The sequence below is a fragment of the Calliphora vicina genome, chromosome 1 (genome assembly GCF_958450345.1).
Source record: "Calliphora vicina chromosome 1, idCalVici1.1, whole genome shotgun sequence".
In the NCBI taxonomy this organism is placed as follows: Eukaryota; Metazoa; Arthropoda; class Insecta; order Diptera; family Calliphoridae; genus Calliphora; species Calliphora vicina.
The window spans coordinates 43,932,660-43,949,080 of NC_088780.1; the positions used below are offsets into that span (position 1 = coordinate 43,932,660).

Below are 16,421 nucleotides of genomic sequence, written 5' to 3' on the forward strand. Positions count from 1 at the left end.
CTCCGTAGAATTTTAAATTTGGACCATATTTGTACAACTGGAACCACATTTCATCAAAATTGTGTAGTGATTTAAAAAGCCTCTGCAATTTTTTCGATGTTGTTGCCGTGTGTTATGTTTGTGAAGCATACATATAATTGGCACTGAAATACGCAGTTTTTCCCAATGTAGTTGAGATTATATAAGTATGTATAGTATAAAATATGCAAAATTTCCATATTCTAATCACACGTTATGTAAATCTGTTTGTAAAAAAACTTTGTTATTCGCCTCTGAAATGTTTTTGTATAAACAAGATTTTTTCAGAGAAATAATTCTTTTTTTAAATGCAAGTGGCAACATATTTCTTCTATGTAGTACACACAGAATAAAAAATACTTAGTTAACCTCATTCTTGTTTCTTTAGCAGATATTTTTAATATTTTCTTATGTTTGTTGTCTATTGAAAAACGACCTTACACTTTATTACCAGAGCTCAAAAATCTAATAAAGTTTTAAATGCAATTTTAGGGAAAAAAAAGAACAAAAACTAGAATGTAAAGTACAAGTTTTAAAACGAAAGCATAAATGTGTTGATCACAATTTCTAATAACTAAAGTAGTACTCACATGACATGGCAAATAAGCATGACTGCCCACTTGCACGGTCACATTGGCCGAAGCCATACTTGTGTTTCGTTTAGATATCTGCTGTCCATGGAGTTGATGGTCTGGTAAATTATCGAAATATAAAAGATTTTCTTGTGAATTTGCAGCATAACCATCTGATGGCCGGAGATTGGATGTTGGAGATTCTGTAGTCGTTGTCGATATGGTATTTAAATATGCTGGCAAATCAGCAACAGCAAACACGGGAAATGGTGGCAAATATGTGGGTATCGAAAATCCTTTGGTTAACAAATCTTTAGCTGCTTGTTCAGCTTCACTGAGTGGTGGTAAATCACTGGCATCGTATGTGTTTAATATGGACGTTGAAAGTGATAATTCACTAGAACCATCTTTGTCATCCTCTTCCCATTGCAGTGATGAATGTGCTGGTGACTCTGTATGCATTAATGTTACTGTCCCTGTTAGGGATGACCATAGATTTGAAGAGCTATCATCCAATGTCGTTGTTGTTAATGATGATGTTGGCGGTGATTTTTCTACTAAAGCAGCAGATTCCATGGATTTTAAAGGTGGTCTGGTATCTGTCGATGCTTGTGATGATGATGACGATGATGGCGTTAAAAACGATGATGTTGCAGCCGCTGATGACGGTGACACTGATGATGGAAATAACAATGATGTTGCAGATGATGCTGCTGTTAGTGTGATTGTTGTTGATGTGACAGGTAAGTTTTGTAAATTGTCGTCGATTTTTGTAGATTTATTGGTTGTTGCTGTGGGCAGGTGTGTATTATTCGGCAAAGTCATTGTATTTAATTGTTGTTGCAATATTGCGCTAGCACATATCGTTAATTCTGCCAGGAAAAAATCAGAAAACAGAGAAAACAAAAACGAAACATGAAAGAGATAATAAAAATAAATTGTTAATACGATTGTTTTAAATGCCCATGCAAAATCATACAAACAAACTCACACAAGAGAAGTGTAATAAATTAAGGTTAAACATTCAATCAATAAGTCCCTGAACTTTTGTACGAAAATGCTTAAAGATATTTGTAAAAATATCATATACTTATATGTATATTAGGATGGCACTTATTTTGCACTTTTGTCATTTCCGAAGCTCCCAATATCTAAAGTTGTTATACGTTATCTTGAAATCAAACGCTGAAAATTTTACCAAAATCGAATATAGTTTTTTCATTTTATTTAAAGTTTCGTGTTTTGGTTCGTAGCGTGGGTACAGAGTTGAAATTTATCAAATTATTTCTTAAGCAACATTTCTCAGCTTATTTTCTAATATTTAATTTCAGATTGCTCTATTGGATTGCTGATTTAAAATTTTTAAATTTTAAATTTATTTATAACTTGAGTGGTTGTAATTCTTATTCACACTAGTCTTATTTGTAATTCAATTCTTGAATTCTAGAGTTAAAAGCAACTGTAATTCAAGCCTTGAATTACAGTCAACCAATTGAAGTATATTTGTATTACACTTTATATCAATAACGTTCTCCAGTAAAAAGGAAACACAAAGTCAAGCCATATGATTTTTGATTGAAAAATATTTAATTTTTTCAAATATCTTTCAAGTTTGAAACAAACATATGTAATTATGTATATTTGCATTCAAGTCTAATTCCAACAAAATGTTCAAGTGCTTGAATATTTGGGTGTTTCGTGCTTATTGTGTTAGCTTTTCTAAAGTCTATTGGGAAAAGGTTTCCTGAAAATCTGGCCTAAGCAATCAGTGAAATTCGCATAGGAGCTAGCTTCTACATTTGCAAGATTTTGCTCAATTTTTCAGCACTTGATTCTTAAAATAACTGTAGACATAGGGATCATCGAATATCGCTAAACTTCAAAATAAGGTATACCCTAATATATATTAATATTCATAAGTGGAAATTATGTATAATTTATTAACAATTAAATGGTTTTAAGTGTTTTAAAATACATATTCCATATTAAGATGAAAACAATCAAAACTTATTCAGAAGTGATTTTATTCAGATAGTGATTTTAAAAATCCAATAGTGTGTTGTTATTTACTTTAGTAATCAGATTTCTTTAACACTTGGTAAAAAAACAGTAATGGTGAAAATGTAGTTTCAATCTTATTGCAAATATAATTAGTTATCTCAACAAAAAAATATGGATTTACTAGTTTTAGAAATTTAATAATGTAAGACTAGTTTTACCTTTCTAAGATTAGTAAAAGCTCTGATATAAATTTGTATCTAACTATAATCACGTTTAACAATTTTCACCTGTGGCCACAAAATTTAAATTTTGTATATCATTTTTAAAAATCCAGACTTTTAATGATTTTTTTTAAGCAAATTTTAAACATATAAGAATTGATCTTGCGAAATTTATTAATTTCGCCCCTCATACGGATTGAATTCAGAAAAAGTGGAACTTTTGTCATTAAACTAGTTTTAGTAAAACAAATTCAGAATATTATAACTTAAGAATCGGGTAACGTTAGTCTTTCACCGACAGAGGCAAATATCAAAATAAACTCATCGTCATATTACCTCAGTCGCCACTTTCTTGAAAGAAATTAAATGTTCATTTTATATTAAATTAATCTTAAAAAAATTCAATATATTTGTTGACAATGCCACTGCTAAAACAAAGTCTTTATCTAATTAAGATTAGTGCTACTTTTGAAATAATGTAGTTTAAAACTTAAATTTCATAAAAAAATATATTAAACCTTAAAACACTAATGATTATTTGAATACAAAATTTAACCTAATTACAAAAAACTCAACATAGATAGGGAAAAAATACTTTAATGTACAACATATATTTTTATGTATTTTATAGCTATTCTAGCAGCATGTTGCGTAGAATTAAATAAACGTTAAGGGTTCGGTAAGTAGAGTAGATATTGGTATTGGCTAATGTTGAAATTTTTCTTATTTATCTTAACTTTTTTAATGACCACAAATATAATGGTGTCCATTTTTTTACAAAACTTTGTTCACATTTTTAATTAATACGCTTTTCTATTTACAATGCAAATAATTAACATTAAAAAATAACACTAAAAAGTTTTTTTTATTAATTTTATGAATAGATAAAATTAGGTTGACCAGTAAAAGTAGAGAACTAGAGCACTGAAACTAATAATTTACTTGTTGCTGGAACTTTAATGCTTAAATCAAAAACAGTTATTACGGGAATATAAAATTAATATTTTTGTAAGATTAATGCTTAAAATTGACAAAATTTTTGATTTATGGATCAAGAAGAGAGATATAGAAGGTATATATCTATATACCCCCAGTTTGGTGAACATTAGTAAAAAAATCATCCTGAAAAAATTTTAGGTAAATAGGTTGGGGTTAAGATAAGCCATCTTAAGTTTTGAGATGCATTTACAAGGGCATTTTTTTCAGTTATTGTAAAAATGTTTCCATTAAAAAATTACTTTTGCAATTTAATTTAAAAGAATAGAAATGTGTACGTAATGAGACATAAAAAACAGAAATTGGTCAAAAAATGTTAAAGTTATTAAAGATTCGCCAGGCCATTAACGTGTCTCAGGCAACTAGAACAAGAAATTTAGGAACAAAATTAACACCTTTTGATAAATATTAAAATAAAAGCTCTTTTTTACTTAAAATATATCCATATTTACGTTTATATGAGTTTCGCAGGTATGACCAAAAAAATAAAATGTTTTTAACAGCAGTTTTAAAACTCCATTTTCAAATTTTTAAAAATTTTGTTAAACAAATTTTTTGATCATCTCATTGGGATTTATTGAGAATATAAGGAGTGAGATCGAAAAATTCTTAACACACGTTTTTCATTACATTTTTTAACCCAAGTATTATTTGAATTTTTTTTTGATCAAGTTACCTTTGAAAAACATGTCAGTTATTATGTGTAATGTCAATTATATTAATTTTTTTGTTAATCTGATTAAAATGAGTGACCAGAAAAAAGTGCGTACTGAAATTATTAAATATTTTCAACAAAACCCAACTTGGTCTTACAAAAAGTTGGCCAAGCATACAAAGGTCTGCCGTCAAACTGTTTCCAATGTTATTAAACAGTACCGGGAGAACTTGTCAGTTGATAGAAAACCTGGTTCAGGTAGAAGGAATGGTCCACATGATGTTTCTAAAGCCAAAAAAATAGAACGCATTTTCAAAAGAGCTCCCAACACATCCGGTAGGAAAGCAGCCCGGTTAGCTCAGTGCTCGGACTATTTGGTACGAAAAGTTAAAGCTAATGCAGGTTTAAAAACATACAAGGCTCAAAAAGTTCCTGACAGGAACGCTACTAAAAATTTAGAGGCCAAAAACAGAGCACGGAAATTGAAGTCAAGTTTTATAAAAAAATATTCTTGCTGCATAATGGATGACGAAACGTATGTTCTGGCAGATTTTTCGCAACTTCCAGGTCAAAAATTTTATGTTGCTGATGCTCGAGGGAATGTTGAAGAAAAGTTTAGGACCCAAAAGCAGACAAAATTTCCCAGAAAGTTCTTGGTATGGCAAGCAATATGCAGTTGCGGCAAAAGAAGCCACTCATTTGTTACAACGGGCTCTATAAATACCGAAATTTACATCAAGGAATGTTTACAAAAAAGGCTGCTTCCATTCATAAGACTTCATAATGTGTCCACTTATTTTTGGCCTGACTTGGCATCCTGTCACTATGGCAAACAAGCCCTTGAGTGGTACAAGAACAATAATGTGGTATTTGTACCAAGAGAGGCAAATCCTCCAAACTGCCCGGAGCTAAGGCCAGTGGAGAGATATTGGGCTCTTGTTAAAAGAGAATTGAAGAGTACAAAAAAGGTGTCCAAAAGTGTGGTAGATTTTAAACGGAGATGGACTACATGTTCGAGCAAAGTGACAGAAAGCACTATAAAAACGTTAATGGAAGGGTTTCCGAAAAAGGTTCAAAATTTCATCACTAGTGATTAAAACTATAAAAATAATTTTTTTTGTAAATTGTAATAATAATTTCAATCAAATAAAAAAAAATTAAAGCTGTAAGTTTAGTGGTTTCTTTTTTATAAACATATATGTATGTTAAGAATTTTTCGATCTCACTCCTTAATAGGGAATAAAAATACGAAAACATTTTGTAAATATCTCTTATAGTTTTTCAGTACCTGCGATTTAAATTTTTAAATTTTCGAGAATAACCAATTATTTGGCCATTTTTTGCGAATGAGCCCTATATTCTGAATTTGGAAGCAATAAATATGATTACTGCATCTTCTACTGCTACATTAATTGCATCCTAAAATTATTGCCTTACAAAAATGATTTTGGAAGGCATATCGAGCCCTTAACGCAAAATTATCGTAAGCGACAAAACACAAAATTTTACAGGAGAAGTTTTTTTTTGATTATTTTAAAATTTATACATAGAATTAAAAATGTTATGGTGCGATATAATTTCGTTCAAGCTATTTCTCTATTTTTCAAAAATATTTATAACTTTTGACAATTAAAAATTCATGGAATACTTTATTGAAAAATATGACAAAAAATGGTTTTTATTGAAAATTTTCGAATTGAAATTAAGTTTTTATTTATAAATAGTTTTCGATGAAATTTAACAGCTATGTAGATTTTTCTATTTAAAATGGAAAAATAAAAACGAATTTTGAAATTTTTAGTTTTTTGGCTATAATATCCATAACAGGGTCGGGGTTATCGGGACCCTTTACAAAGTAATTAGAAACATATTGGGCAACCTAAAATCGGTTACTATATTTTGATATTGAATATGCGATTTGAGAATTTTTGCCCTAAATTTTATTTTACATAAAAAATAGGTGTTTTTTGAAAGGACTGGTCCTCTCGGTAACAACAATTTTGAAATTTGTTTTCCTTTAAAATATTTTATGAAAACTTAGCTTTCAGAAAGTAGTAACTTAAAAAGAAAAAATATTCTTTTTTCCCAAAAAATTTGCGAAAAATCGCATTTTTAAAATTTTTTAAATTCAAATGCATATAACTTTGGACTAGTTTGAGTTGAAAAGAAACCAACCAATTGTAGTAGGATGTAATTAAAGATAAACTCACTGTTTATTGTTTGTGATTTGTTTAAGCTTTGATATTTTTACAAATAAAGCTTGAGTGTCTGTAATTATCATTCACTCTAGTATTTATTTGTGTAATATCTTTAGTTTTTCTAAAGCCTTTTGGGAAAAGGTTTCCTGATGATCTGGCCTAAGTAACCAGTGAAATGCTCATAGGAACTAGCTCATTCCCCAACAATAAATTTCAGTGAATTTATCAATTATTGGGAATTCAGCACACTAATTCTTTTAACAATTCTTTTTCTATTTGACACATACATGTGTTGTTAGTCCAATAAAGGAAAACTGGAGGAAATCGGGAAATATTTGGATACGCTGTTATCAAAAAACTGGAGTAGGGAGGGTAAACATGTTGAAAATTAAATCTTCAAATGCGAATATCTCCTAAGCTATAAGTGATAATTGATAGGTTTTTTGTATTCTATATGTGTAACTTTTTTGAAATCGGAACTCAAACCAAGAAATAATATCGTTTTAAAAATGTAACATACCCGAGGTGTCCTATTTTGTGGGCCCTTGGTCGCGCCCGCGGTGGGCCCATGAGGTCCACGTTCAAAACTTAAACTCGACAACACTTCATCTTTGTGCATGTGGAACTTCATTCAAACCAATCTAACCATATAGAAGTTACAGATTTATTTCCCTTTTTTTTTCTATACCACTGTGTGTCGCTTACGATAAAATGTGTGTACTGTAAAATGTAAACATTGACTTACGGTAAAATCGTTCCCCCTATATTTTTGAAGTTATTAACAATTTTGATATTCTGAGAACGCTAAAACATCAGTCGGTCCATAAAATTTTAATTTCTGCAATAAAAAAAATTTTAAAAATGTCGCTTACGATAATTTGGCGCTAAGGGCTCGATATATTAAGCTATTCGTATAGGTGGTGAAGAACTAGTGAACAAATCAGCGCTTCTTGTTAGGCAATCACTGGGTCTGCAAGATTTTATTGCTTCTCAGCAGCTCTAAAATCTATGTGCACAATTATTTGCACATATTTAATTCGATGAAATCAGGTTAATTTTAAAGCTGTGAAATATGCTTATTTTGGATTCCTTATGCAGAGCCTCTACACGAGGAATCCCATATAAATATCATGTAATCTTTCATGCGAAGTGGTAGCAGTATACAAGTGCTCTCTGCCTTACAAACCTGCTTCCGAAGAAGCACCATTTTTTGCTGGGTGTTATGAATTAAGTAAAAGCTATTCATAATATTATAGTCCAGATAATTCTAAATATATTCTGAAAGTTTTATTAAAATTGGAAGGTAAAATGTCAAATATTTCAATATTCGGAAATTTAGTAAAAAAAATCATCCTGAACAAATTTCAGGTAAATCGATTGGGGTTAAGACAGGAGGGGCAACAGGAGTTTCTATACAAAGTTGTATGATTTTTTGTAATTTTTTGCCGATTTAAAAACTTATTTTAATAAAAACATTGGAAAATAACAGAATTAAGCAAAGACGAACAAAATGTAAGAAAATTTATATGTTAAACGTTACCAGTGAATGTTGAAAAATATAAAAGAACGACATTTAACAGTATGGTGTAAAATTTTAAAAAACGTATTAATTGTACCTGTTATTTTCTATATTTATTAACCGTAGTTACCAGTGATTTTTAAAAAAATTCAACAATAATTCGTTTTGAGAAACAGTAGAATAATTGAGCCAATTCAATTGGTTAAGTTGAAATATTCTGTGCCGTTGTCTACTGAATTTATTCATAAACTAAAGCTTTCCGAAAATAACATAAATGAACATAAAATTCTGTAAAATGGTTTTTAATATTAATCCAATTGACCATAATTGCTATATATATGTATATAAAAAAACATTTTAACTCATTTAGATCGAATCGGATGAAGGCTATTAATTATACGGTCAATTTCACCCGACTTTATACTCTTTATTGTTCTATTTTGAAAAAGTTAATAACTAGTTATTACATTCGTTATGTGAAAACATTTTTTTAAGAAATATATGTACGTATATTATTTACATATTTAAAACTCACATAAAATATAAACACACAAAATTATAGTATAGAAGAAATATTTATAAAAAAAATAAAATAGTTTTAATATTTTTTGCATGGTATTTACATTCATATTCTAATGACAATATATTTACTTTAGGGTAGCCCAGCTTATAAGGAGGAAAAATAACGTTGATGTTCCCAACTAAAATTAAAGTTTAGTTTGTTTGAATTTTTTGTGCTGGCGTCAGTATTTGGTGAAATGGATCAAGGGCAAAGGAAATATATGTAATTTTGGTATCCTGTGAAATGTCTTTGAAATGCACATTCAATGACGTATCTAATTTAAAAAAATTATTGAAGTTTTGTAATTTTTGCAAAAATTTTATGAACTACATATAAATGCTCCCAAGCGCTTTTTTCGTTTTTCGATCTAGTCCGAACTTTATTTGAATTTATCGAAATCTATTTAATCTTCGATCTACCGATAGGCATATCACACTATGGATAGCAAAATAAAGGTAATTGTATAAACTTTGAGGCCACCCAAAAAGTTTTAAGACCACGAATTCGAAACATAGCTCCGTAAAAATTGTTATAAAACTCAACAAGAGCTTGCAAAATCATTGACAACTACTCAAGCAGCCGGATTCATGCAACAGCGGGGAAATTGGGTTCCATAAAAATTAAAGCCGATAGACCTAGAAAGACGATTTTGTATGTCCGAAATGATGTTTGAACGCTATAAAAAAAAGAATTTTTGCATTGAATCATTACTAGCAATGAAAAATGGATCCATTACAATAACCTAAAGCGTAAGACATCGTATTTGAAGCCCGGCCAACTAGCCGAATCGACACAAAAGCCAAATATCCATGGCGGTAAGTTAATTCTTTAAATTTGGTGAGACCAAAAGGGTCCTATCTATTATGAGCTGCTGACATCTGACCAAACAATCACCGGGAACCTATACCATACGCAACAGATTTTTTTAAAGCGAGCATTGGCAGAAAAAAGCCCAGAATATGCGGTCCGACATGAAACCGTAATATTCCCAGTATGCAAAATGATTCCAAGTTATATCGAAAGTGAATCATTTTTTCGTAAAATTTTATCGATATCGACTTCGATATAATGCCGAGAATGTGCGTGTTTTCCTAAGTAGAGTGCAGAGCGATAAAGAGTTGAAAATCGTTTATTATTCTGATTCTAATTTTTATCGAAATACTATACCTTTTTCGGCATTAAAAATGTTCTAAATTGATTCGATTTCGATTAAATATATGAACAATTTCGTATACTTTATACCATCGAGCAATTTCTTCTTGAAATAATGCATATTCAATACCTTTATTATTATCCAATAATGTTGCGTTAGATGTGTTTTCATTTTCAAATGCAATAAACTCTGCACATATTTCTGATGTTTGCTGATTATGAGATTCGAATTGTCAAAAACAACATCAATAATTGGCTGCGCTTTTCTTTTAAGACGTCTTTGATCCATTTTTCGTGTTAAACTATATTTTTATGAATATGTTATTGATAGGATAAGAAATAAAATTTTATTTTCTCACAAATTGACAAAAGAATAATATGTATGTATATGAATTTGTCAATTTGTGCAAAAATAAAATTTGACATTAAAAAAAAAACTCGAACATTATTCGCCATTTCTATAAAATATTAAAATACGATATTCTAAAAAATGTAGATTGGATAGAGCATCATAATAGATTCATATTTTCGATTTTAATTCGAAATAAGTTCGATAAAAAGAACTGACTCGAAATGTTGCACACTGGGTTCCATCATGAAATAATATGCCACATGATGAAATAACGGTTAAAAAGAATTTGGAATGAATTGGTCGGGAAGTTTTGCCTCACCCGCTTTATAGTTCAGACCGTGTCTCGTCCGACTACTATTTATTTCGATCTATGCAGAACGCTCACTCTGGGGTACGATTCACTTCAGAACATAGTTCGGATATTGGCCGGATTAGTTCTTGACCTCAAATGATGAGCAGCTCTTTTGGGTCGGAATCCATATGTTGCCTGAAAGATGGGAAAAGTTCAAGCTAACCATGGCCAATACTTTGAATAAATTTATATTGTAAAAATGTTTCAAAATAAAAGCTAAAAAAACCTGATCTAATATATAAGAGATTACACATTGAAATTAAATATAATCACCCTTATCGCGGTTGGCGTATGTACGACAGTTTTGTACTAGATTAAAGATAAAATGTAACCTGTTTATTTAATCTAGTAAGAAACTGTCGTAGGCGTAAAACATATACGCCAACCGCGATAAGGGTGATTATTTTTGTCGTTTTATACTAGTGCTGTTGGAAAAAAAATAAAAAGGTACGTTCTGTAAAGCACCAGTTTTTTTTAGAACTCATTAACTTAGTAAAAAAAATATAAAAAAAAATATGCTAACTTGATTTGTTCTAGAAGATTTCCTCCCAAATATTATAAAAATACAAAAAAAAAAACAATTTCCAAAAAATGCGAAAAAGTACCTTTTGTTCTGCGGCTCCTCAACTAGAATTAAACTTTTGTTTTAGTTGGGAATTTCCACTGTTTTTTTGGGGCCACCCCAGTGTACATACATATTATAGATTTGTGTACAGAAGAATTTTATTTCTTACTGACCATATTTTATGTAAGTAAACCTAGAAATGCGTAAAAGTATGTACGTAAAAGGAATAATATGTCCAGATAAAAACTAAACAAAAAATATAAAACTTTTTAAATTAAAAGTTCTTATCAACAGCATTTTTTTAACCAAATGTAATAACATTCATATGTATTTATGTATATAATAAACTACATGCCAGTCAGTAAATATGTAAGGATTGAGAACAGCTAAATTTGATAGTAGTAATATAACTCTAATATTTTTCGAACAGCATTTCATTCTATAATAGTATATAATATAGTATGAATGATTATAAAAAAAACATTGAAAAATATCGGAACAAAGTTATTCCTAAACTGAAAATTGTGACATTTTTCACATCCATCACTGAAAATATGGTGTGTTTATTGATTTTATCATTATGTTACACATATACAAATTCGTCGTAACCCATAAAATTATAAGATGATTTTTCTAAGCCCGTCTTTCTGTCAGTTGAAATTTTATTTTCCCCAAATGTTATTTGTTATGATCTGTTATGGTCTGTTATGTTTTGTATTGGAAGTGAACAAAATCAGTAAAATCAAAAAAAATTTTTTTCAAAATGTCCGTCCAACTGCTTTTTAAAAACCACTAAAACACGATAAGGCCTATAAGAGGAGATGTAGAAAATTGTCACAAATGGTAACTTGTGTGCAAAAATAAACAAAATAGGTTGAACAAGTCAAAAGGTTTTGATCAAAATGTATAAAAACTTTTCTTCTAACTTAACACTATACAAATTTTGTTCCCAATAACATTTAAATGCATGAATCTAGTTAGCAAGCTGAAATTATATTTTCTTGTAATGAATTATCTAGATCTTTTGATTACAAAAAAGCTTACTTGTTCTTTTGTCCCTTCATCATATTTACGTTATATTTTAAAACTATTTTAGTAATGAGTAGGGTAGAAGGGAGATCATTCGCCTTAGGGGCACATCTGCCAACACTGACTAACTTAAAAAGCGATTAATCGATTATTTTACATTATCAAGTTATGTTTTCGTTTATCGATTATTTACCATCCCTGTAATTTGGAAAGTTTAATTTTACATATGATGTTAGGCAGACGCGATTAATTGTTTTCATAAAGCTGTGAAAATATTTTAGCCTGCGAATTTTTTCTGCTAACTTCTTTAGTTTTTGTGATACAAAAATTATATTGGTTGGTGATAATAGTTTTTTCGATCATTTAATTTGAAGTAAGAAACAATTTTTTATTAAACCTTAAAACTTCCACATTCGCCAGATACAAGGAATCCATATGATATAGCAAAATGTTGATAAAATATAAAAAAAAAATCAGTCACAATTTGTTTACATTTTTTTTCTTAAGTTATGTGAAATAAAAAATAAATATCTAGTTTATTATACTTTGTTTTGTGAAGTAAGGTATAAAACAGTAAAATACGTCTATATTTTTGAATTTTTTTGTTTTATTTTTAAAATGACAAATCTGCCCCATCCCTTTGGCGAATTTACACCATGCGTGGGGTGGTTTCGCCATTTTTGGTCAGTATTGAAATGTTAAAAAAATATGTACAGTGGTCACCAATTTAAGACAAATACTTGAATTTTTTTCATGAACTGAATTTTAAGTGCGATAGAGCCAAAATAAAAGGACCTGTAAGGGTATGAAATTTATTATTAATGTTTCTAGTTTCTGAAAAATGTTTAAAACAAAAAAAAAATCGGTAAAACATATATGGACAAAGATATGTGGAAATACGTTGACACACCTCAGCGAACATCCGCTATTAATAACATGATATGACCGAAACTAATGGAACTAAAAATACGAAATTTGGTCCGAATATTTTATAATAATAAAATTATAATGATATAAATGTGAGAAAATATGTTTATTTAAAAAAAAAATTGTTTGGTCAAGTTGTAGAAAAATTTTATGTGTTCATGGTGAATATGTATGAATTGACACAGTCGAATAAAACACACTTGTGTGTTAAAACAGTCCTCATGCATACATATTTGTGGAAATATTTGAAAAAATAATTGACAATTACATGGAATTTAGTAAACAATTTTTGTCTTAAATTCCTGGCCACCACTGTATATTAAGATGAGATAGGTAAGATTGAAATTAATAAAGCTAAAGCCAACATATCTAAGTATCCGAAATAAGAAAAAAATTAAGAATATGTATTGTGGTTTTAATTTGAGATCGCCTCAAAAAAAGTGGCATATGGTCCCCCTTCAAAACTTTAAATATAAAAAGGAGGTTAAAATTTTTAATTAAATGATTTGTTATATTATTAATACATTTAATATAATTTGAAAGTAAATTTTAAATTTTTGGCTTAAGTTCATTTATTCACTGAAAATTAATTTTTTCCCTGCATTTGCGGATTGCATACAAATTTATTTTCAGTGGTATTCTTTGAATTATGACAGTGTAATTAATAAATAACAAAAAATCTCTAAAATTAATTCATTTAACTTGGAGTGAACAACTTAAAATCAAATAACAGTTCAATAAAAAACAATATAAGGACACCTTTTTATAGAAAAACAATTAAATTTTCAAATACATGTGTTTCATAATCATCATCACCGGGCCACAAAACGGTTTTAATGAAATACTAAGATGTTTTATAAGTTTGATTTGTTAAAAAATTATATCGTTGTAACAAAAAGCGCCACAAAATATGAAAAAAGCGTCAAAAAATATCCTTTTTTAAAAAAAGGTATTTAGTAAAAATAAAAGGTAAACGTGACCAAAAAAGCGTCATAAAATACCCGAAAAGCGTCAAACATGGTCCGCAACACACCTGATTTGTTGAAGCAACTAAGATGATTGAGCAATATCCGACTCTCTGTCTGTTGAAAATACAATAGGTCATAGATAGATGCATTTTTTCACCAATATTCTCTATGGATCATAAATGTTTGGTATTGATAATAAGCAAAATCGGTTCACCAGAAAATAGCATTTGACAAATGTCCATCCGATTAATAGTCCAAAAAACTGCGAAATTCGTAGGCTCCCAGAAATATGTTGCTATTAAATTTGCATTCCGTGCAATAAGCGGATTTACTTTTCTGGTTTAATTGACATAAGTCCTTATGTTACTACATTTTCATAGTTCTACACATGTAAATGCTTTTATATATGAAAAATAAATATCCAAATTTAAAACATTGATAACATTCTGATTGCCAAGGACATAACTACATTCGAGTACAGTTGGTAATTTAGTTTTTAGTTTCATGAAAAGTAATTTTAGAAAGAAATCAGGAAAATATTAATATTCATATTTACTTTCATATTTGTATCTGTTTTACATTTTCAACGAAATTTAAAAAGTTGTTTTCTATTCGATTTTTTTATAGTTATTTATAAATAAAAGTGGTAATGTAACATATACACATTTTGCACAGTGGTTTAGAAAAGTTTTTTTTTTTTTTGGAAACAATTCGGTATCTGGCGAACTATAGGAGATATTGTTACAAAATTAAACATGGTCGGAGCTGGGTTGTTTTCGAGTTGATCTACGTTCGACCAGCTTCCTAGCTCTAATGGGGGCCTTTCAAAATTGGTCACCTAGGGTATGATTTTTTTTTTTTAATTGGAAAAAATCCATGTATGATTTCAAATATAAATATGTCTTGAGAAAATCTACAAAAAATACGCTTACATGTGTAGGTTATCTCTATTAGTTGAAGAGATATTTAGGTCTATTGATTTTTTTTTTAAATTTTGCTCGATCTTTTATTTTTAAAATATCCGCTGTATTGGTGAAAAAATTCCAAATAAAATAAAGAAAAATTTCCAAAGTTGTAACATGTAAAAAGGGCCGTATTTTTAAGGTTTTTTCCCAAAGAAGCCCATATATTTTTTCATTTGTAGAAACAAATTTTCTTCGGGACTACATATAATTATTATATAATCCGGAAAGAGATTTTATTGCAAAAACGAGTAAGGTAAAATCTGGCTCACTTAAGCGGACACAACACCCCGCTGACCGATCTAAACTTGGCCAATTAAAAAAATTAAGTTTGAGTAAGAAATCTAAAAAGGTTTAACCCTGTATATTTCTTAAACACTTACGAAGATTTTTTACTATCACACGGTAAATAACTTTGCAGTATGAACTTTTCTAAAAAAAACTCAGTTTTTTAACTCATTTTCCCCGTTTTTGGAATTTCGGTATTTAAAAATAAAAAATGTCAAAACTTCGAATGAGACATTTGAGACTATATTAGTTCCAAATTTTGTTGTGATATCTTTAACCTTTAAAATTTAACATTAATTAAAATTTTTATAATTTGTTTAGTTTTTAAGCAAAATGTCGTCCCAAAAATTTATAAAAATTATTTAATTTTACTAAAATATCAATCCTCAGGTTTTCACTAATATCAAACACTTAAATAAAAAGCCTATATTTACTCTTCAGAAGTTCCACAAACTTGCCCCTTTGAAAAATTTTTACTTTTTTTCACATATTTCTTGCAAAATGTGTTACACTAAACTTTCTTTTAAGTCAGTACATATCGCACACCCTGTTCAAAAAGGATACAACCCAAAATTTTACTTTTTCAGAAATCGAAAAAAAATATATACCAATTGAAACATAATGAAAGACATAACTGTTTTTTTTAGCAACAAGCAACAGTTAACAATAGCAAAATAGACTGATATTTTTTATAGATAAACAAGGGTATTGTGCATAGTTAAAGCATATAAAACCGAAAAATGAATTTTGAGTTGAGCTACTTTTGAACTGGGTGTGCGATATGTGTTTAAATTCAAAAGTTACATTTGATATGTAAGTGTACAGTGCTTTGTTGGTATGTATTGCGATTTTGGTTAGTCTGAAGAATCAAGGCCCAACAAATTAACGAGTTAAGTCAACATATTCGTTTGTGTTGCATTTTTTGTTAGTCTGAACAATTTTAAATTTAATATTCTCCAGACTGGGTTTTTCCTACATTAGATACATATAGGTAATTCCATATCATCGCAACGTATAGAGTGGAACATATTTTGCATAAATAAGAGTATATGAAAAATAATTTAGTCTTTATGTTCTATGTAGA

At 29.1% G+C, this 16,421-nt stretch overlaps 1 protein-coding gene across 1 annotated transcript in view; it reads right to left on the minus strand.

Annotated features, from left to right (window-relative positions):
• LOC135963828 (uncharacterized) overlaps nt 1–16,421 on the minus strand; it is a 50,383-nt gene that overhangs the window by 12,513 nt on the left and 21,449 nt on the right. The window contains exon 3 of the mRNA XM_065515821.1: nt 609–1,462. Within this exon, the coding sequence (XP_065371893.1) occupies nt 609–1,462 (854 nt within the window). The remainder of the gene's footprint in view (nt 1–608; nt 1,463–16,421) is intronic.